The sequence below is a fragment of the Rousettus aegyptiacus genome, unplaced genomic scaffold (genome assembly GCF_014176215.1).
Source record: "Rousettus aegyptiacus isolate mRouAeg1 unplaced genomic scaffold, mRouAeg1.p scaffold_m13_p_2, whole genome shotgun sequence".
In the NCBI taxonomy this organism is placed as follows: domain Eukaryota; kingdom Metazoa; phylum Chordata; class Mammalia; order Chiroptera; family Pteropodidae; genus Rousettus; species Rousettus aegyptiacus.
Genome location: NW_023416295.1, coordinates 155,952,386 through 155,975,311, shown reverse-complemented (window position 1 = coordinate 155,975,311; position 22,926 = coordinate 155,952,386). Strand labels below are relative to the sequence as shown.

The 22,926-nt window shown below is 46.3% G+C and overlaps 2 protein-coding genes across 3 annotated transcripts; both read right to left on the bottom strand.

Moving 5' to 3' along the window:
• Nucleotides 1-1,969: 1,969 nt before the first annotated feature.
• On the bottom strand, nucleotides 1,970-10,731 carry C1R (complement C1r). The gene is made up of 11 exons (XM_016162929.2): nucleotides 10,580-10,731; nucleotides 9,647-9,875; nucleotides 8,195-8,387; nucleotides 7,763-7,903; nucleotides 7,464-7,660; nucleotides 7,034-7,181; nucleotides 6,802-6,923; nucleotides 5,931-6,009; nucleotides 5,385-5,540; nucleotides 3,315-3,389; nucleotides 1,970-2,852 (listed from the first exon to the last, which is right to left on the bottom strand). Coding segments are annotated over exons 1-11 (2,109 nt in total). The 5' UTR covers nucleotides 10,582-10,731; the 3' UTR covers nucleotides 1,970-2,085.
• Nucleotides 10,732-12,649: 1,918 nt separating this feature from the next.
• C1RL (complement C1r subcomponent like) lies at nucleotides 12,650-21,430 on the bottom strand. Of its 2 annotated transcripts, XM_016162943.2 has the most exons (7): nucleotides 21,322-21,430; nucleotides 20,538-20,766; nucleotides 17,071-17,260; nucleotides 15,911-16,036; nucleotides 15,703-15,777; nucleotides 14,468-14,549; nucleotides 12,650-14,371 (listed from the first exon to the last, which is right to left on the bottom strand). In XM_016162943.2, the coding sequence occupies exons 1-7, from the start codon at nucleotides 21,387-21,389 to the stop codon at nucleotides 13,777-13,779; spliced, it is 1,365 nt and encodes a 454-aa protein (XP_016018429.1). In that variant the 5' UTR covers nucleotides 21,390-21,430; the 3' UTR covers nucleotides 12,650-13,776. The 2 variants fall into 2 exon arrangements, with proteins under 2 accessions (XP_016018429.1, XP_016018428.1); XM_016162942.2 differs by having other exon boundaries at nucleotides 12,650-14,549.
• Between the last annotated feature and the right edge of the window lie 1,496 nt (nucleotides 21,431-22,926).

The window sequence follows — 22,926 nt, the reverse complement described above, 5'->3', positions numbered from 1 at the left end:
TTACTTGAAACTTTGGTAGTAGACCTTTCAGAATTCAGGATTCTAATACTTTACTATTGTAAACAATGTAGTGATGACTATCCTTGTACGTATATCATTTATCTCATACATGAGAATATCTGTGGGAAAGATTCCTAGAAGTGGAGTTGCTGAGTCAAAGGCATGTACATTTGTAATTTTGATTACATGTTGTCAAATTGTTCTCTTTTCAGTTTGTACCAATTTACATACCAAAAAGCAATGCATGAGTCTTCTCTGTCTTCACCTGCATAGTATATTATCTTTGCCAATCTTTTTTTTTTTTTTTTTACAGTAGAAAAGAATAGCTTTATTAGAAGTGATATTACACTTCCAGATGTGGAAGCAGACCTTAGAAAGAGAAGTGCACCCCAAAAGGCTCAAGGACTCAAGGGCCTATCTTTGCTAGTCTTATAGGTAAAGAGGAGCTATCTTAATTTAAATATTCTCCTTATGAGTTAAGTTAAGGCTTAAGGTCCCAAAGCAATTCATATTGTCTTTTCTGTCAATTGTCTATTCATATGGCATTGGCTTTGTCTTTATTTTTCTACTCCACTGCACTTGAAGGATAAAATACCCGTGACTTTGGGAGAGGGGAATGAGAACCTGGAAGCTCAGAGCAGTCATTGGACTCTGCTGTGTCACCTTTGATGGTCATAATAAGGACAAGGGTCTTAAAAATCTTAAATTTGCCAGGAAACTTAGACATAATATAGTTCAATTTTCTAGTTTTAGTTTTAGTTTTTATCCCCTCCATCTCCTCTGCCCACTCCACTCCCATCTGTTAGAATCCTGGAGGTACTTCACTCCCGAAAACATTTCTAACCATTAAAAACACTGCAGTCAACAGTTATGCTTTTCTGTAGACGATGTGAAGAATTTTCCAGTCATTTCTCCCTATCCAAGTCCGCACTCCTGAAATCCACGATCCTGACATCTAAAGTATAAGTGCTCTTAAAAACTAAAAATGATTTAATAGGTTTGGCACCAACATTTATGCAGTGGCAAACCCTGACCTGAAATGAGGGGTTGCAATTTGGAGTCTTTATCTCACACATGTGAACATGCAGATGTTTTTCAGAAGAATTACTTATCAGTTTTATTCTAGGATACCGCTGTAGACCCTGCTGGGGACATTACATAACAGTATATTACATTATTGAAATCTATAAAATCTTGAATATTGAAAGGCAACTTGGCCCTGGGAATCAGAAAAGGGATTGTGGACCTGTATTTGGACCTAAAAACTTATCATTATTTGGGAAGATTTTAATGCTGCACTGGTATTAAATTCAAGCCTGTGTGTGTTGGTTCATGTAAAGTTATTCAAACAAATCCAGAAGAATCTGTTGTGCAATGACATCATGATAATGTTCTAGTGTAAATATTTATGGTGCTTCTTCCACGTTTTGCGTCCTTCTCTGACCTTTAAATGTATCTAAGAAATATAAGTACTTAGAAATATCGTTAATGATTCAACTTGGAAACAAAATTTTCATACCACTTCTCTCTTAAGGAATATTTCAAAATTGGAGCTGTTAAAAAAGCTGTTATATTTGCAGCTATGTATATGGGAAAACCAGGATTTTCTTCATATTGTATAATCAAAACAAATATAGAAATAAATAATCTACAACCTTAAGTGTAAATATGTGCATAAACTTAATTGTTCTCATCGCCTTCTTAAGTAAATATTTTAAATATGGCCTTACTAAATATTTTTATATTGATTAAATATTGCTTTTAACTCACTTACACACTGGAATTTCTCATAAGATTCTATTTAGAGTTTTTTTCAGTTACACAACAGTATAAAGATGAAAGAGGAGAATGATAACTAGAGATTGTAGAGTATATCTTCTGCAATCCTTAGAGGAAAGAAAAGTGACCCTTGGGTCATTTCAGGTGAAGAATGTGGATGAGATTATAGAAAAAAATTTATTTCACAAAGTGTCTTTCTGCATCAGTGATTTTAATATGGATTCTTAATGGTTATAAACAAATAGTCAGATAATTTTTTGTTTTTAATACACTGCTCTCTAGGTTCTGACCTAGTGAATTCTGGGATCAGCCTTCCTCCTCCATCTCTTTCTTGATCCAGTCCACGTAGTTGAGTAATTTGGTGTAGAAGCCATACCCCCTGCTACACCCGATGCCCCAGGATACGATTCCCGTGGCCACCCAGCGGTCATTCTCATCTTTCACTGCAAAGACCCCTCCACTGTCGCCCTGGCATGCATCTTGCTTTTGAGTCGGGTCCCCAGCACAGAACATGTTTTCAGAAAACACATCCGTCCTTTGTTTAGACCGGAGCCAGTTCTCACATGCCTTTCGCTCAGCTACAGGCAGACGGACAAACCTGAGGTCATTAGCAAGCCTTTCCTCCATTATCCCAAAGCCACTGACATAGCCCATGAGGCCCTTATCATAAAGGGTCTCATTGTCAGGAAGGCAGATGGGGAGGAGGCTGGGGCTCAGGGTGACGCTATTTTCCAGTTCGAGGAGGGCGATGTCCCCCTCAAAATTGTAAGACTCTTCCTGGCGGTAGTCTGGGTGGATGCTGACCCTGCGGACAGGGTGATTTGCAAGTTTTTCGATCTCTTCCACATTTATATGGCCCAGGAACACATCCAAGGAGGCATTGGTTTGTGAGGTGTGTTCTTTGGGGTAGAGAGTGTGGGCAGCCGTGAGGATCCAACGGTCGCCCAATAGGGCTCCACCTCCGCGCCCGTGGATATTGGTGAACGCCTGCCAGGGGAAGTTGCCTATCTTGGCTTTTTGCCCTCCAATGATGCGCTGCTTTTGTTCCACAGGGTAGACTGGTTTCCCACACACTGGAGAAGAGAGACAGCGAGGGCCAGGACAAGTCAGCCCCAGGCGCACCCGTCTTCCCCTCTGTGATCACTTAGTTCCCCTTTCATTCCTACTTATTGGCTCTGGGCCTTTTCCCTTTTCTCCTCCCATTCCAAAAGCCTCATCCCTGGCCTATTGTCAGCTTCTTCTTGTTCTTGTTTATTTCTTTCTGTTTTTTTTTTTTCTTGTTGTTTTTATTCCCTGACTTCCCACCCACTCAGTGAAAATGCTGGAATGTCAGGGCCGCTCCAGTATTCTGGGTCCCTCTCTCCCTTTCTCCCGGGATGTCTCCTCTCTTTCTTCCTTACTCCTCATGTCTAATTTCGACTTCAAGCTAGAGTGTCTCTTCACTTGCTTTGTCTCCATTCTCTGGGAATGCTTTTTCTGAGGCCCTGCAGAGTTGCAAAAGTCACTGTGGATGGCCTGAGAGGGTTTCCACTCACCTGGCAAGCAACGAGGAAGCTTCTCTCCTTCCTGTTCATTCTTCCAAATGCCTTGGGCTGTGCATGTATACAACCCTGAGGGGAGAGGGGGCCGGGATCAGGTTGGGAGGTGGTAGGCAGGAAAAGCAGGTTGCAGAGGCCAAAGAACACAGGGAAAGGAGAGAATCCGAACCAGCACGGACGAGGATCAAAGGAAAGGTTAAAATATATCAGGAAGGAGTATCAGAAGTGTTAAGAGGCTCCATTCATATATTTTTGTTTTAATATGTGAAAACATCAGAATACTTAACTATATGTTCGATGTGATCCCTATTTGTGAAAATAGAAACAAAAACTGGAACATATCAAAATCTTATCAGTGACTGTATCTTGGTAGAGGGATTGTAAATAATAATGGTAGCTACATTTTCTGATTGCTGACAATGTGCCATGCTTGTTGCTAAGGACTTTATCTGCATTATTTCATTTAAGTGCCACAGTGACACTTGCAGGTGTGCATTATTATCCTAGTTTTATAGATAAGGAAACTGAGCTTAAATAATTTACACAAAACCACATATCTTCTAACTTCTAGAACTTAGATGCAAAGTTAGGGTTGCCTGACTTCAAAATCCAGCTCTTAAATAATACCATATATAACCTATATACATAATTTTTCCTTTTTGTATGTTTCAAACCTAGAAAACATGTGATTTCTTTTATTTAAAAAAAAAGTTTTAAAAATGCCTGTAGATGAATTTGAGAGTCATTTAGTAAAACTAAATGCAAAAAACTACAACATAGCAGCCCGAGTGGGTATGTGGGGAGAATGCAGGGGAAGTCCCAGTGATATACCTATAGTGGTGGTGGTGGTGGTGGAGCTGGTGATGATGGTAATAGTGGTGATTGTGCTGGTGTTGGTGTTGTTGGTAGTAATAATGGTGTTTTTTATTGGTAGTAGTGGTGATGGTAGTAATGGTAGCAGTGGTGGTATGGTGGCGGTGGTAGTGGTGGTGAACGTGGTCGTGGTGGAGGTGGCGGTGGAGATAAAGGTGGTGGTGGTGATGGAGATGATGGTGGTGGTGGTGATGGAGGTGGTGGTGGAGGTGGAGGTGGTAGTGGTAGTGGTGGAGGTGGTGGTGGTGGTGGTGGTGGTGGTGGTGGTGGAGGTGATGGTGGAGGTGGTGGTGGTGGTGATGATGGAGATGATGGTGGTGGTGGTGATGGAGATGATGGTGGTGGTGGTGATGGAGGTGGTGGTGGAGGTGGTGGTGGTGGTGGTGGTGGTGGAGGTGGAGGTGGAGGTGGTGGTGGAGGTGGTCGTGATGGTGGAGGTGGTCGTGATGGTGGAGGTGGTCGTGATGGTGGAGGTGGTGGTGGATGTGGTGGTGGAGGTGGTGGTAGTGGTGATGGTGGAGGTGGTGATAAACTTGGTTGTGATGGTGGAGGTGGTCGTGATGGTGGAGGTGATGGTGGTGGTGGTGGTGATGGTGGTGGTGGTGGAGGTGGAGGTGGCGGTGGAGGTGATGGTGGAGGTGGTGATGAACTTGGTTGTGATGGTGGAGGTGGTGGTGGTGGAGGTGGAGGTGGCGGTGGAGGTGATGGTGGAGGTGGTGATGAACTTGGTTGTGATGGTGGAGGTGGTCGTGATGGTGGTGGTGGTGGTGGAGGTGGTGATGGAGGTGGTGGTGGAGGTGGTGGTAGTGGTGATGGTGGAGGTGGTGATGAACTTGGTCGTGATGGTGGAGGTGATGGTGGTGGTGGTGGTGGTGGTGGAGGTGGAGGTGGAGGTGGCGGTGGAGGTGGTGGAGGTGGTGATGAACGTGGTGGCGGTGGTAGTGGAGGTAATGGTGGGGTTGGTGGTGAAAGGGAGCTGACTGTTTATGAGAATCAAGTCTTTCTTTGTATCACTTAGGTGCCTCCTTCTTCAACCCTACCAGATGCCTCTTTGTGCTGTACTTTAGGCCCCTGAAGCCAGTGTCTTGGGCAAATACCTTGATATATATTCCCTAGGAATTCTATTGGATGAAATCTCAGAAGATGTCTGGAGAAGATAGAAGGGAGAAAACTGCTACTTGCATCAGTCCCTACCTCGCTCAGATGCGCTGTTACCATCTCTGGTCTTCATCTTGTAATACGGCTCATTGCAGTTGTACTGGATACGGGCCTGGTAGGTATTCACCAGCTTTGTGGTAAGGTAATTGAAGGCCCCATTAGTCAGGCTTTGGGGCTGCCCACAATCCTTGACTGGGAGAGAGCACAGAGCCATATGAAAGCTGACAATGACTGTACTGGAACTTCAGTGGGAGGAAAGTGAGTTGTCTCCCCACAGAACATATTTCCCTGAGAACCTTAGGGAAATATGGTCAGTGTGTGTGTGTGTGGGGGGGAGGGGTGGCACTTGAGATGGATGGGCGCTGGATGGAGTGAAATTCAGTTCTGGGTAGAGGCCATCAGTCTGGCTGAGATGAGGGCTGCTGGTTCCTGAGCTGGGCCATAGGCTCCAAAGGACAAGTCAAGGGAAAGATCTTTTGAGGAGAGGCTTAGTCCAGACCCCCTCTTCCCTTCTTAGCTTAGGTCCCCAAGGCTGGGGATTGGAGATCCCCAGGGGCAGACACATCCTGAATTGTGACTTACTCTTGCATCTGGGCATGGCACGATGCCATGTGCCATCATCCTGGCAGACAGCTGTGAAGGAGAGCAGCGCCTGGTTCCCCTGTTTGAGCAGAAGTAGAGGTGCCATTAGTAGAGGGAGGCACTGCAGCTCCCTTCCTGCCCTTTCCCACACAGTAGTGAGTGCAGATAACTCTCAAGCTCTCAGACCTCAGCATCGCTGTGGATGTGGCTCGTTCATCCTCCCTAGCCAGTCCTCTCAGACCAGAGTTAGTTACATATAGGAGCACTGAGTCACACAGCAGAAAGCCAGAACAAGGGCTAATTGTCAGACCTAATAATCCTCTCTCTAGACTTCTGTCTGTTTCCATTGGGGTCTAGTTGAACCCCAGAATTTTAAATTAAAAACATAACAAGCCCAACCATGTATTTTCTGCATTGAAACAAAAGACGCTTCCCCGAAGTAGAACCACAGTGTTCTCCTTGCCAGTCTACCCCTGCATCACCTCATCTCTTCTAAATTGCAGGTTTCTTAAGGGCAGGGCCTTTCCTAAAATATGAGTGCAGGCAGGATGCTTGAGATGCTGATGTACTACTAAGTGCTGTTGTAGTTGAACAGATAGTGGGGACAAGGCAAGGAAATGGCACCCTCCGTCCAAGCTGTACTCCAGACAATGGAAGCAGTCTCTAACAGAGGACTCAGATATCAGTATTTTTTAAACTTTAAGAGTTTCCAATGTGCAGTCAAGTTTGAGAGCTGGTAGACCAGGTGACCCTTCCAGCTCTACTATCTCTGATTTCACCTGGGGCTGAGCCTAAATCTGCTGTGGGCCTATCCATCTGAATTACTCCTGGAATGATGGGCCAGCTCTCAACCTCAGTCCTGGGCTTTTACCTCCACAAGCTGGTAGCCTTGTTTGCAGGTGGCGATGAAGTAGTCACGGAACTGATACTGAGGCTGCCGGCTCTGGATAACGGTGAACTCATCTAGGGTCTTAGGCTGGGGGCACTTGATGACTGCGGGGGAGATCAGAGGGCATATTTATTTCAGAGTCACTTGCCTTCTTTTTCCCCACCTGATCCTGCCACATTGCAGGCTGGCAAGGGAGGCCCCCAGGCCCTCTTACTTTCAGTAGTGTAGTGCAGCTTCCAGCCACGGCTGTCCCCTGAGTCGTCTGTGAAGAACAGCAGATCCACGGCGTTGCTGCTGGTGTCAAGGTCAGCAGGCTTTTGCTTCCCACAGAACTCACCAATATTCCTCCCATTGGCATAGATCTGGTGGGGGAGGAGGGAGGGTCATCTCCCCAAGGTAGATATTTTCCCACAGTGCCAGGGTGGTGGTGGTGGGAGTCCTGCTTTGTGCATGTTTTCAGCTGGAGGGGAAAAGGGATCCCTTGGATCCACTTCCAGTTGTGTGGGAGCTTGCCGAGCCCATGTGTGATGTTGGTTATTCCTGACCCGATTGGCCAGAGGATCCAGAAAGCAGTAGGAATGAGAAGAGCCAAGAGGGGATAGGAAGGAGAGGGAGGGGTCTCTTTGGAGGTGGAATGGCTATACCTGTAGCTGGTCATAGGGGCAGTGTACTTGCTGGTGGTCATCGATTTCAAAAGGCTCCAGGAACTTGAGGTGGATGGTGTAGCCTCGCTCCACACGGATGCTGTAGTTGCAGCGTAATTCAGGAGGGTAGGGCTGAGGGTACTCCAGGCTGGACAAGTAGCCTGATGGCTCTGTGTACAGCTCACTACTGCACTCAACTGTGAGAACAGAGCAGGAAAGGGGTCACCGGGAGATTCTCCGGTTGGCACAGCAAGCCCATGCTCAGCTTCAGCCTCCCCGCACACATCACCCAATCTCACCCTGGCAGGAAACCCCATCCTTCTGAAGTTCATAGCCTGGACGGCAGGAACAGAAGTAGCCACCAACATAATTATGACACAGGTGCTGGCACTGGGGCTGGGCATTCTCCTCAACCGAGTTGGAAGCACATTCATCGAGGTCTGGAAGAGATTCCAAGAGGAAGGATTACATTTTTGCCAGGGGTGGTCACTCACCAGAGGCCTAAAGATCATCAGCTCCGGGCTACCTGGACCTATGGGTCTCTCTAATGCTTTTTGGGAACTGCCCATGGGGGACAGGACCCAGGCTGACAGGTCTTTTCTGGAAAAAAGCTTTCTTGAGGGGAAAAATGAGAGCTAGTTTTCCTACTTCTTTGGATTCAAGATTCCCTTTTTCCGGTCCCCATTCTCTATGACTAAGGCCCGACAAAAGGCAACCTGGGGACCACTCACCTATAGCTTGGTAATAGGCCAGGAAGCCCTTGTAGAACATGGCAGTGCCATTCTCCTCATTGGAGAAGTCTGTGTGGAAGGTCAGCAGCATCTTGTTTCCTTGGGACATGAATTCCTTTTTTCCTGGGTGGTTGCCCAGTGGAGAACCCAGTTGCCCACAGAACCTCCCCAGGGTTTTCTTATCAGCAGAGATCTGGTAGAGGAAAGACAAGGGGGTAGGGAAGAGAGCTGCTGAGACATGTCACAAGGGGGAGGTCGCTGATGGTTCTCCTTCTCTTGTCTTGAAGGTGAATCATGCTCCATTGCTGGAATGACCTCCTACTGGTCTCCACCTGCTGAGCTCTGGCTGTTGCAAACCTCCCTGGGTGACTTTCTTTTGTCCACCTGAATTTCCCACTGGCTAACTCTTTGCACATTCTCCTTTGCCTGATACAACACCCCTTCCCTGTGTATTTCCTCCCAGCATGTTTCAGACCTTTCTTCATTCTGATCCCCTCTCGTGCCCATCTTCCACTGGAATCCTGGTTGTCTCTACTCAGCCTCAATCATTCCTTCATTCCTAGAGCTTGGACTTGTCTGTTTCAATTTCTCTCTTGTTATTCTATCTCACCTTATTCAAACTGTTCACATCCAGCCATGCCTCCTGATACACTCGGGTGAATGTGAGCCTCTGGAGCCCACCAGCGATAGCATCGGCATGCATTGCCTGGCTCCTTATCTCTTTCTTCACGATTCCTTAAACCATCGAGAGCAGATGTTCTTTCCCCTAACCCCATTTCTCACTATCCCTGCCACCAAGACTCCTCTCCCCAACACTGCAAACTTCTCAAGTCTTCTGGGCTGAAGATGTGTCATTTTCATGTTAGTCTCTCAGTCTCCAGGGAGTGGTATTGATGGGACATGCCAGGCTCTATGAGAATCTTGAATCTAGAATCTCATTTTTATTGGATGTAGAAAGCCGAGACTGGGATGGTATCCTTGGTTGTTACAGAAGTGAGAGGACCGAGCCCATTGTCCTTGCTGGAGGCTATGCTTGAGCTACCGCCACACACATTTCTCTTCCCCAAGTTCCTATGTTCTTGATGAGGCAGGCAGCCATGGTGACATTCTTCATGGAAACAGGGAAATTGAGGCATAGTAGTTTCTCAAAGACTCCCAGCAAGGAAACAGATAGAAAGCTTTTCTGACTCCTGTACACAGTAAATTTGCTGAGAGTGGGGACTATACCTTCCCTCTTTTGTGTTTCGCCCCCCGGTACTCACTGAGGGCCTCTATACCAGTGGACACTGTCCATGCCATCACCTGATTCCTAGAACTCCACTCGGCTGTCAGCTCTTACAGGGCTGGGGCTGTGTCCACAGGGGGGAAATGCTATCTAGGGTGGTTAGAGCACAAGTCCTCAGGTTCTAGAGATGCCCAGACCTCCCTTACCCTCCCAACCTGACCTCCTACCTTGACATAGTCATAGAAACAGCCTTCAGAAGGCTCCAGGTCAAAATGCCAGAAGATAAGCTTCACCCTGTATCCTGTGGGGACCGTGATCACAGTGGTTGTTTCAAAGTTGTTGGGATAAGTCTTGGGGTACAGAGGGGAGGTCACCTCCCCAAAAAGCTCCTGAGGGATGGGGTTGGAGCCTCCCATCCTGCAGAACAAGGCTGACACCAGGAGGTATAAGAGCCACCTGTCAAAAAGAAAGAGGGTGTCTGGAGGGCTGTGTGGGCAATGGCTGGGATGGGGGATAGCATGGTCACTCTGCTGGGCATGTTCCTCTTTGCCCATTCTAGATCTCACACATGCCTAGGTGGGGGTGAGTGGAGTGGGGAGTCCGGTCTCCACAGCTGCTGCATGGGGTGTTCCTCCCCAGGGCAATGTCTAGTCCAGAGGTCATCGCACTGCCTTCACCTCTCCCCCCTCCCCCTCCCTGTCCTGTCCCATCACGCCCCTCCCCTTCCCGGAATAAGGCTGGCTTGGGACCAGTGAATTGAAGGTGAGGGTTTTCAGTCATGGTTCCCTGCAAGGGCTCCGAAAGGCTCAGCAAAGGCTTCTGGGGGAAACTGCCCATGGAGCACGAGTAGTGCATGGAGGACAACCCTCCTGGGCAGAGTGGGTCCCCCCATCTCGCCGCTCCCCTGCTATGAGCTGGGAGAAAGGGGATGTGGCCATCACTTCATATGTCTACGGTCTCCTTTTGTCCTCAGGAGGAGGGATGGGGGTTCACGTTTGCGTGTGTACAGGCATGTGCACACTGGAATAGATAAGGGACATGGGGAGGGGAGGGCTGACCCTGTCTTCCTGAATAAATTTGGGAGCAGAGTTGCCTCCCATGCCCAGGCGTCTCCCCTCTGGTTTCTCCCTCCCTCCTCGGGCCCCATCAGCCTTACTCACATTTCTCAAGTCTTGTTTTGGGATCCTGGATGCCCCTGACAGCGTCTTCATCCACTGTGTGTGGAGGAAGAGGGCAGTCATGCAGAGGAGGGAAGGGGAAGGGAGGGAATGACTGTGGAGGGGGGAAGGGGAGACCATTCCCGGAGGAATGCTGTAGGGAATGAACTATTTGCATAAACAAAACCAAAAAAAAAAAAAAATCTGTTTCCAGTTTAATTTAGTTTTGGTTTTGAATTCACTGATGGTGGTGCCACCTGCTGGCTTCCATGGGGAAGAGGTAAGGGAGTGGGCCAATTTTTAGAGTGAGTTGGAGGCCCAGACTTCTCATTTTCTAAATCTGATTTGAATCCCCTCTTTCTTCAGAGATCTTCCTAGGGACTGTAGCTGTGTTTACAGGATTCCTACCCAAAGGGCAGTGAAAGCACAGTTGAGGGGACTCTCTTTTCTGGACTACTCTTTTCCATTAACCTGGTTCGTCCTGTCCTTAGTCGCCCAGCAGCCCTGGTCCAGGAATGGTCAGGGTTTCGATGCCCTGGGTGATGTGATGGCAGATGGAGCAGGGCAGTGCAGGCATGGAAAGAGGTTGCATTGGGGCGCTGGTCACTTCACTCATGAACGACGCTCAGGGTGGCCTTAAAGCTATGCTAGGGTCTGTTTTAAGACCCTTCCTCCCCACCTCAGTGAACTTGGGCCTGCCAATGAACTTGGCTTTTATTGAAGCAGGGGCAGCTGGGGAAGGGGTAGAGATTTCTTCTTTTTCTTAGCAGCTGGTCAAGAATTTGAGCCCCTGAGGGTCACAGTTGCCCAGGACTAGGCAAACAGTGTGGTTGTGGACCAAGAGTGACTTGAGAGGAAGCCAGGGTCCTGGGAGAGAGGAAGCTCTTGTGTCTCCTGTCCACGAGGCCATAGTGTCCTGTTTTAAGAGTTTGTTTTTTGTGGAAGCTTATCTTCATCGACTAACCATGACTCCGATGCTCTATTCACTATATTCCACAGGGAGGCTCAGGCTGCAGAACCTGGGTTCTCAGGCTTTTGTAGTGTGTCCTGCTTATTTCCCCTCTTAGATTAATTCCTCAATCCCTGCACCTACCCATCCGCTCATTCATCATTAATGAGTGACCAGTTTAATATGACAGGCACTTTCCTAGGCAATGGATTGCAAGGACTCATGAAGATTGGGCTCCAGTAGGCAGTAAACAAGTCATCACTGAATGTAGCAAGCAGGCAAATGGAAGACACAAGATCAGCTAAGGTCTGGAGGGTTTCTCTAGCAGACTTATATTTGGAGCTGAGGAATGAATCTACTGGCAAGGCTGATCTGTGATATGACCCATGACCTGTCAGGTCAGGAGAGACAAAGATAGGGAGGAAGGATAGGACCAGATCAAGAGACAAGAAAGAAGGGGACTCTTGTCAAGCAAATTGCACATTAGCGTCCTGAAAGCAGTGTGTGTGTGAGTGCGTGCGTGTGTTTATGGTGGGTGCAGGATGGCAGAGGCAACAGGTAAGGAGGAGGTGGTCCTAGAAGGTAGGTGTCTGCTGAAGCTCTTACATCTGTCTCATGGATTCTGAGTTCAGTTCTGGTATCATTCAACATGACTGGAAAGTGACAATCCTGGACCTCGTTAGCTCAGTCCCAGACTGACTCCCACTCTGCCCAACCACTCAAAATTACCTTTACTACGCATTTGTCTTACACCCTTGACTTAAACCAAGAAAAGGAAGAAGAAACAGCCACACATCGTTTAGGCATTTGTTTTAAAACTAGTACTGAAGATGTAGTCTGTTATATTGTTCATTCCTCTTAGGATTTGATTCTGGGGAAAAAAAAGTTTCTCCCTTAAAGTAATGGTGGGTTTCTCTCTGTGGCTATATATCGATATCTAGATATATAGACATATAGATATAAGTATATATTTTTTGCCTTGGCAGGGAGAAGCATATCATTTTTTTCAATATAAAAAAATAAAAAAATAAAACTGATACATGTTCATGAAATAAAATTTAGAAAATAGAGAATAAGGGAAAACAAAACATCCAGAATTACACCACTGAAAACAAACTCTGATGAATATTTTAGAGTATTTTTAATAGTTTTTTGTACTATGCATAGGTTTAAAAAATGGAAGTGGCCACATATACGTACACCTTTGAATCTTGTTATTTTTCAAAGATAAATTTAACCTTTACCCATATAGCTAACTTGAATTTCAATATTAGCAAAGTTGCTTTCTTCTGTTTTATAAGTTTTCATCTTCTAGTTCAATTTGAGCAATCGTATTTTATTTACACCTTTTACTGTAAATCACCCCAAGTCTTTACAAAAAATTACACAGCTGGTCTTTTCAGACAGAGAATGGCCTGGGGTTTTCAGCAGCATTGGGGGTGTCTGCAGGAAATGGGGCCCCCAAGAAAGTGTGAACCAAGTGTCCTCTTCCTCACTAAAACAGGAATTCCCAGGGAGCAAGAACCTGTACTGATGTGGAAATTGGGAAGGGGAGGTGGGCAATTCAGCGGGTCTCAGCAGCAGGTCTGGAGGAGGCCTGAGAAGTATCAAGGCGCACGGGAAAGCACATAGTTTTTTGCACTCCTGGATCAGCTTTGGGGTTTGGGCAATTCACTTTATCTCCCTGAGCTTCAGGTTCCTCATTTAAAATGTGGATCATAAAACATCCTTTGCAAACTTGGTGCGTGGAATCAATGAAATAACATATGTGAAGTTCCTGGTATTCAGAGAGGTAACATAAAAACCGAGCTATGACTGTAATAGCAGCTAGGCATTGCGGTAGGTGGTGAAGTTGATAGTTTGAATGTTTGAAGGTCAACTAAAGGGGCTTTGGAATGTTTCAGAAATGAAATGCAATTAATACCACTTCCCCCATATACCTCTTGAACAAGGGGATGAGAGGGTGGCTGTTCTCAGGAGAGACAGAAGAAGCTGTGTCAGCAGGAGATGAAGTTCAAAGTGAAACTTGCTGAGATGGATGGGGCTTCCTTGAGCATAGCACAAATTTACAGGAAGGTAGAGGGTGAGGAGAAGGGGCTGGTGGATGCCCTTGAGCAGGGGATTTTTCTCTAGCCCTGTGACTCAGATAGGGCTTCCCGGCCCGCTCCCCTCTTCACTCACAGGGCTAAGTCCTCACTCTCAACCCTCCTCCTTCTGGGACGTCCACAGTGCTAGCGTCACTGCTCCAGGGTCAGTCCTTCCCGTCCATCACTCTCTTAATCCAGTCCACATAGTTGAGAACTTTGGTGTAGAAACCATAGCCTTTGCCACACCCGATGCCCCAGGATACGATGCCTGTGGCCACCCAGTGATGGGCACGATCATCCCATACCACATAGATGCCACCACTGTCCCCCTGGCAGACACTTTGCTGCCACGTCTTATTTCCAGCACAGAACATGTTGTCAGAAAACACCTCAGACCTCTGTTTCTCTTGGAGCCAGGCTTTGCAGGCCTCCCTCGGGGCGACCGGCAGCTTTGAGTATTTCAACTCAGTAGTTAACCAGCCCTTCTCCACACCGAACCCACTGACATAGCCCATCAGGCCGCTGCGGTAGAGAGTCTCACTGTCAGGCAGACAGACTGGGAGGAGCCTGGGACCGAGGGGGACACTGTGCTGGAGCTCCAGGAGAGCGATGTCCCCGTCAAAGTTGTGAGAATCGTTCTGATGGTAGTCTGGGTGCACAACCACACGGCGCACGGGGTGGTTCCCCAGTTTTATCAGCTCTTCTGTCTTCGTGTGTCCCAGGAACACATTCACACTCCGGTTCTTTCTGAGAGAGATGCTGTCCTTGGGATAAATGGTGTGGGCGGCAGTGAGGATCCATCTGTCTCCCAGCAGGGCCCCACCTCCACGGCCATAGATAATGGTGAAGGCTTGCCATGGGAAGTTGCCCAACTTAGCTTTGGAAGAACCTTGGACCTCCTGGTTCTGGGCAATGGGGATGACTGGTCGTCCACAAACTGGGAGAGAGGAGAGGTAAGGGTGAAAAATCAGCATGCATTAAGACATGTTTATTAAAGATCCACTTGTGGGAAGGGCTCTCTGTCCTGCCTCCTCAGCCATTTTAAGCCACTTTTTAGACTCTTGGAATCCAGAGCAAAAGCACGCAGCAAGCAGAGTTTGCCTTCAGTGCCTCTTGCCACGGTTTTCTGTGCCATTTCTTCATTTTTAACATGTCTCACTACCACTTGCCCTCTAACACACTCCAAAGCACTACTTCAGGCTGCCCCTGGAGCTTTCTGTGAGTCAGGAATAAAATCTGAGAAATTTATTCAGATTGGGCTAGAAAGGCAATGCTTTGACTCAAAAAAATAGGTTTCAGAAATGATAGACTTGAGCTTTTTTATACTGCTGATGGGAATTTAAAATGGTGCAACCTTTGTGGAAAATTCAACTCCTAGGTATATACCCAAGAGAACTCAAAACATGTGTTCAAACAGAAACTCATATATGATTTCTCATAGTAGCATTATCCCCAAAAAAGGCTAAAAGTAGAAATAACCCAAATGTCCATGAACCAATGAATGGATAAATAAAACACAGTATATTCATATAGTGAAATTCTATTCAGACGTGTTATAATGTGGATGAAACTTGAAGACTTTATCCTAAATAAAAGGAGAGACATAAAAGGCCAGATATTGTATGATTCCATTGACATGAAATGTCCAGAATAGGCAAATCCATGAATTTTATCTCAGTGAAAAAACTTTAAAAAATGGTGGACTTTCTGAGCCTGTTGGCTTCTAGGTAGGGAGATGTTTTGGGGAAAGAGAGCCTGTCTGTGTATCCTTAAATCATACCATACCAAGAGAGGGTTTTCTCTTATTTTAACTCTCTGCTTCTCTTCTTCTTTCACTTTCCCATCTGATTAATTTCTTTCATGAGTTTGCTTTCTTAGTTATCCCTTGATCCTCGAAGAATAAGAAACAAGCTCCTTGCCTCTCCTTTACTGCGCCTTCTTGGTTCCCCTCTTCTTCCTCCCTTCTGTCTTCAGCTCCCTCTTTCTATTCTAAGGCTTTCCTTTAACCCGCCGTGTCCTGCTCCACAGGCTCCAGCCGAGGCTTGTTTGGGAAGTGGCCACAGTCACAGCACTGATAGGTCACTGCTCACCAGGCACACAGTGAGGAACCTCCTCTCTGTCCTGTGTCTCTTTCCAGGGATCCTGGGCTGTGCAGGTGAACATCCCTGAGGAGTGAAATGAAGGGAGGCAAAGAACAGGCTCAGAATTGGAAGTTGGGGCTAAAAGAGCAGTTGCCCAGAGGCCTCTTGGTGGGTGTAAGGCAGATAGAAGCCAGTTCTCCAGCACATGAGGACTCACCTGAGGGCACTGTCTGATAATAGGGCTCCTGGCAGTGATTCTGGGTTTTGAAGAGGTTGTCTCCAGGTGTGTGTGTGGTCTCAGAGCCCCTACTAACCTGGCTGATGGGCTGACTATGGTTTATACCTACAGGAAAACAGTGGTCATTAGAATCTAGACTGGAATTGCAAACTGGCAACCCAAAGACTGATTTGCGGCCATATTTAGTTTGACCTGCAGTCCTTTATTTATTTTTTTCAAACTTAAATTATTTTTCACTGATCAGATTGTCAATGCTAAAAAGGTTTGAAAATAATTGTGATAAGTAGGGTATGGGGAAATAGGCATTTTCATACATGATCAGTGGGAGTATAAATTAGCAAAACTTCTTTGGAGGGAAATATAGCAATCTAAAAATTAAAACTGCAATTTTTTTTCACCTAGCATTTCCATTTTTAAGAACTTACTCTCATATGTGTGCTCCAAGATGTATATACAAGGATATCCACAGCAGTATGGTTTGTGGCAGCAAAATATCTACCAGTGGAAGACTGATTAAATACATCATGACACATCAATCAAAGGAATATTATATGGTCGTTAAAAAGAATTGGGCAATGCTAACCATATGTATATTGGATAATCTTTAAGATATATCACTGAGTGAAAAATGCCAAATTTTAAACATTGTGAATGTTATGCAACACACATACACACAATTTATATTCGAATGGCATAGAATGTCTTTGGAAGAATATATAGGAAATGGAGAACAAGGGAGCTAGGGTCTAAGGGCTGGAGATCAGAGGAAGACTTACTTTTTACCATATTTTTTGAAAATTTTTATAATGTGCATGCATTATCTTTCAAAAATTCTGAGTTATCACTTGAAAATCTAGAATTTCACTTAAAATCTTGATTTTTGGCTTCTCCTGAAAAAATGAAATGATCTGCAAGAACTGGGCCAGCAAACTGGCATGGAAATAATTGCTGGAGCTAAGCGATGGTTACCCTTTAACTGGGCTGCTCACCATCAGGGGCCGGGAGGGGGCAGAGATGGGGTGGGCCCAGGTGTCTCTGAGCCTCCAGCCTCAGCAGTCATTCAAGTTTCCGCTTGTTGCTTCAACATACCAGGGGCCATGGCTATGGGCAGAGGGTGCACCCCTGGGATGGATACTTACTTACAGCTTGGTAGAGGGCCAGGAAGCCCTTGTGGAGGAGGGTGGTCTTATTTTCAGAGGAGGCGGGCGCACAGAAGGTCAGTTGCAAACTGCTCCCTGAGGACACAAACTCCCTCTGACCTGGGGGGTTGCCCAGCGGGGAGCCATGCTGACCACAGAACCTTTGTGGATCCATCCCACTGGCTGTAATCTGAAAGGGAAAGGGAGAGGGACAGGCAGGTGTGGGGTGAATGTGCCCTACAGGTGGCCACAGGGTCATGTCATGGGCATGAACTCCAGCCCCATTTAGCAGGTCTGCATACCTCTGGGGCTAAGACATTGTACTTTGTGGAACTCTGCTCAAGTGGCTTTCTATTCCATTGCTGACTCCCAAGTTTCTTCCAGACATGACCAGATACCTAGCATATTTCTTTAGCCTGCTAAAATTACCTCATAAAGCCTCCCATATTTACCTTCTTTCAAGAAGCTCTTATGGATTAAAGTCGATATCATCATAATAACTATGTAGGGTGACAGATGCTTACTAGACTTATTATGGTGATCACTTTGTAAGGTATGTAAATTTTGAATCAATATTTTGTGTACCTGAAACTAATATAATATCATATGGCAATAATCATTAAAAATAAAGTAATAAGAAAAGAAACTCCTCGGGAACCCAAGGGTTCCCCCCAATAGTCCACTAAATTGTAAGAAGGCAGGAATTACACCTATTTTGCTGACCACTGAGTTCCTGAGGCTCAAGATGGTGCCTATAGTGCCACAGCTTTGAATCAATGAAGGTACAGACATAATTCCATTTCATCCGGCTTCCTCTACCCCCATCGCCTTCACCTTCTCTGAGTAACTTCCTGTGGGCCAACCTCTGTGAAGCAATAAGACCCTCTGCAAAGACAGAGCCCCTGGGGGTTCCTGGCCTTTCTTGTTCTCCTTTTTTTGGAGTGTTCCTCCTGTTTCCCCATGAACATTTAATGAAGCCGCCACAAGGTATGGGAATGTTAGGATACAGGTGTACACGGTATGGATACTCTGGCTATCGTTGCTAAACTTATATGTTCTTTAAGCAAGTCGTTTCTGTTTCAATCCCCTTTTGACTGCCTCACCCCTGCTCAAATTCTTTCCTGCGGGGTCTCCAATCCAAGGAAGGATGTCTTGAAAGGAATTCTCCTGGCCCACACTTCCTGCTTAATCTCATTCTGGGCACACAGCTCACTTCTCAGCTCATTTTATTTCTGATTTTCATATTGATCCTCATCCTGGGTTCTTGCTAGCTCTTTGTTCCCTCATTCTCCCTAAGACTCAAATTCCTTTAAGACTCCACCCAGCCCATCTCACTGGGACCACATTAACTGGGTAGAAATTGGCATAAAGAAAATTTCTCAATCACCCCAAATGCCTTGCTGAGCTCATCTCAATACTGTTCTTTTCCTTAGAACATCAACAAATTTAAGTCCTATATTTAAGAAGCCTACCTCTTGGGGAGGAAGCATTTTGCTCTTGGAAATGGCCCTTTACTGATCGATGAAAAGGAGACACCAAAACAAATAAAGAGTATAGAGGAACTTGGATGAAGTAGAGATAATACAGGGAACAGAAGAAACATTTAAAAATAATCCAATCAGAGAGCAAAGAGTAGATATTGTCTATGAAACAAGAACAATACTCTATAAAAAGGTATATTTAGAAAATAAGAATGAGTTTTTAGATGTTAAAAAAAAATGTAAACATTAAAGTTGGCATTTAAAATGAGGAAGTATAACAAAAAGATAAAGAGATGGAAAACACAACAGAAAAACAAAACTAGAGGATCAGTCCAGGACATGTGACAGCTAATTATTGAAACTCCGGAAAGCGAAAATAAAGAGAAGACATCTGGAAATTATTTCAAAAATAATAGAAGAACATTCCCAGAACTGAAGCACTAGATTAAAAGAATCTCTAGATTAAAAGAACCCCGTACAATGAGTGAAAAACGACCCACATCGAGGTACGTCATAATGAAAGTTCAGAATACTGGTAACAGAAAAATACTAAGGATTAGGAATCATAATGGTGTCAGATTTAACCAGACTAGAGCTAGAAATCAACATCATCGAAATTCTGAGAGACAGTGACTTACAGCCTGGAAGGCAATCTGGATGAATTACCCATCAGCTGTGAGGGTAGAACTAAGATATTTAGGGTGGTAGAAGGTGCTCTAAAATTTACTCCCACATACCTTTTCTGGACAATAAAGTGCTCCTTCAAAACGAGGGAGTAAGTCAGGAAAGAGAATGATGGGATTCAATTCCAAAACAGGACATGTAAAGGATACCACCAGAACGAGAGAGAAAAACTCCCAGGAAGTGCGAAGACTGAGAGAGCGAAGAATTTAGACTGAAGAAATAAGTCATGGAGAGACCTTCAGGTGGGATGTCACCAATGAAAAGAGGGACTCAGAGCCTGAGATTTATACTTGAATATGTTGAGAGGAGATATACTCTCCTGGCTAAGAGTGTTATAGAGAGAATGAAGCAAACCGAAGGTCAGAACAAGAACAAATAAAACTCCAAAGAACTGTCTGTAATTATTGACACCTGGAAAACCCAAAAGTTGGAGAAGAAATTATAATTATTGTACACCACATGCTCACATGTGAATATTTTAAAGTCATAGTAATGTAAATAAAGACAACAGATTTAATTAAAAATCATAGTATTGGTAAACCGTGAGGATGGGGGAGGGGAAATGTGGGTGGTGTAGGTCCCCAAGAGATCAAGCTAGTCATCTGTAGTGGGAAGTTAATAGACGATATGTAAAAAAAGAGAAAGTGTGTTATTGACACATATGAAAATAAATACCATATAAAACAGCTACATGAATTGTAAATAATTTGTCCCAGGGAGTAGAATGGGTGGGGAGTAGACTGGAGACCACTATTTTTCATTATATACCTTGTAATACTCTTAAAAAACAACAACAACAAAACTATGTGCATGTATTATTTTGTTATAAATAGAATTTAAACCAAAAGATAACATGTAGTACTGTTTTTAAAGTGACCTTATTCTGAATAATGCCTTTGTTATAAGAAGTTTTGCGATATCTCCTCTAAGATAAACTTGAATGGTCACTAATCTTTTATTATTCATGCCCAACTTCCTGCCCAGACAGAGCAGGCACTCAGCAAATGCCTGATGATGTGTTTTTCATGACTGATGTGTGAGTCCTTGCTCTTTATTCTAGGGATTGGCAGTATTTATGTGTCCCTTTGCGGCCAAGATGGCAGCATGGGCGGGGACAGGGCTGCTGGTGGAGGCCGTGTACTGTGGCAGACCCTTGCCTCTCGGGTAAACTGGCCTGTTTCCCTGACCTGGGCTTGTCATCCATCCTCTGAGATTCAGGGCATGACCACCTCCCACCGCCCCTGGCTCCAGGACAGGAGGCTCCCTCCCCAGAGTCCCTCCAGGACCTCCTCCCCAGCTCACTGTGACAGAGTCCTGCTCACAGTCCTGGGATGGTTCCAGGTCGAACTCCTGGAAGACGAGCCTCACAGCATAGCCTTTCGGAGCCTCAATGACAGTGGTGCTCTCTTGGCCTTTGAGGTATGGCTCTGGGTACCTGGGCGATGTCAGCTGCTGGGGTAGCTGTTGGGCCAAGAGCACGGAGCCCTGCGTGGGGCAAGCCTGGAGGACTCCCCAGAGAAGCAGCCACCACCTAGAAGATGGTGAGGGCAAGATGAAGCCTGTGGGGTCGTTAGGAGTCGGGGCAGGCGATGCTGTGGGACTGAGAGGCCTGGGAAAGGCATTAGCAGCTGTGGCCTCAGCCCTTGAACCTGGCACCTCTGTCTCCTCCCGTATTGACCTTCTCCGCCCCAGTTCTTTCAGCCTCCTCTTAGTTGGCCTGCACAAGGTCGCTCATCCAAAGTGGGGGGCTGCTTTCTGCTTCAGCAGATCCCAACCCCACCTTGGGATCTGAGGGGCAATGGTGGCACAAGTGAAGGACAGTTAAATATGTTAGTCTCCTGGCTCAGAGCATTCAGCCTGACTACCCCCCAGGGAAGGCTGTTAGAGGCTTCGGAAATTCCAGTTCCCCTCAGTTTTAAGTGGCTGTGGCTGCGGCTGTGGCTGTGTGTGTGTGTGTGTGTGTGTGTGTGTATGTGTGTGTGTGTGTGTGAGAGAGGGAGAGAGTGTGTACATATGCCCCTGGGTTCCACCTTCCCTTTCCCCCATCCTTTTCCTCTCCTCTAGGCCTCTCCAAGGGCACACTCACATCTTGCCTGGGCAGCTTGTGGAGTGGGGGCTTCCCCAGAGATAGTTCCCCCTTCTGAGACCAGGCATCTGGAACCGGACATCTGGGACCTGAGAGAGGACATGGCCGGGGTCAGGGAACAGGAGGTGGGGCTGGAGAAGGCTCTGTGGGGGAGGAGGGAGTAGTTACTGGAAATGAGTTAAGTAATCCTCCTGTTCCCCTTTTCTAATTTCTCTGGGTTGGGCGCCACCTGCTGTCTGACAGGGGACTAGCTCACTCACTACAACTAAAAATGAAAAACATCTCCAAAACCAGGCTGGCCCTCAGAGGTCAGAGGTGAGAGAGCACTGATTCTTGATGCTTTTGTATTATTTACAAAATAGTAAATAGTAGGGTGGCTCCTTGTGAGTTATGGCTGTCACCTTTAATCGGCCATACTTCTTCCTCCCTGACCTTTCCACTGGTTTATGTTACCAGCCTGCCTCATGTAGAACTTGAAGTTTGTGACCCATGAGCTTCAGCTTCTCCCCTTCTCCCTCCTCACCAAGCATGGCTGGGGCCCTCACTTAGTCTTTTGAATCCTGCCCACAATCCCTGGAAGCAGCTTGTCCAGCAGGGAAATGTTGGCGTAAGGTGGGGGTTGGGGGGTGGGGGCGGTCAGGCAGAGATTCAAGCTTCTTTAGGGGACGTGGCTGGGGGCACAGGTCACCCTCTTGCATCCCCAGGAGAAACACTCACCCATGGGTTGGAGGGGGGCAGGAAGTCCTTGTGGAGGCCAGTGGTCCTCCACGAGGAGGCAGGTACGTTCAAGGTCAGCCGCAGTCCGCTCCAGAGGACACAGACTCCCTCTGCCCAGTGGGAAGCCCTGCTGTCCACAGGACCAGCTCAGAGCACTCTCTCAGCTGTGTGCTAAAAGGGAGGGGAAGAGTGGGGAGGGAGGCAGATGTGGGGTGAATCTACATCACTGGTGGTCACGTCCTGGGCATGGACTCCAGCCCCGTCCATAAGTTCTGCACATCTCAGGGGCTCAGAGCCATAACTCACAGTGGCTTCGTCAAATAGTTTTACTTAAGCTTTTTCTCCCCATTCTATGGGCCACAGTGCTGAGAATGGCTCCTCACTCACTCCAGCACTCTTGGTTCACAGTTCTTTCAAGAGACTCTGGCAACCCTTAGGGCACTCTCAAGCAATCCTCGAGGCCAGCTGGTGGGCTCCATTAAGGCGGAGACTGTGGCTACTGGGCTTACCATCACGGATGGCAAATGTGGCCCCTAGCTCACATATGGGATCGTAAAATGTGTGTGGTTGAATCTTAAATGTGTGGGTAGAAAGTCCCTTAGCCGTCTTCGTCCCTCCCCTCCACACTAACCCTCTAACCCTCCTTCATCTAGCATCATTGTCGCTTTGCTGAGTACTTTTCTGCCACCGTTCTTTGGGACCTGGCTTTCTCTCACCCCCAACCTCACACAGGGCAACAAAATACATACGATTTAATATAGCTATCTAACAACAGAGTGAGAAAAAATCTAAAGTTATAAAATATGCTAAAAATGGTATGCTTCTATAATATTTTGTAATCCTGTAATAGCAATAAGCAGCATATCTAGGCTCTCTCTGCATCATTCC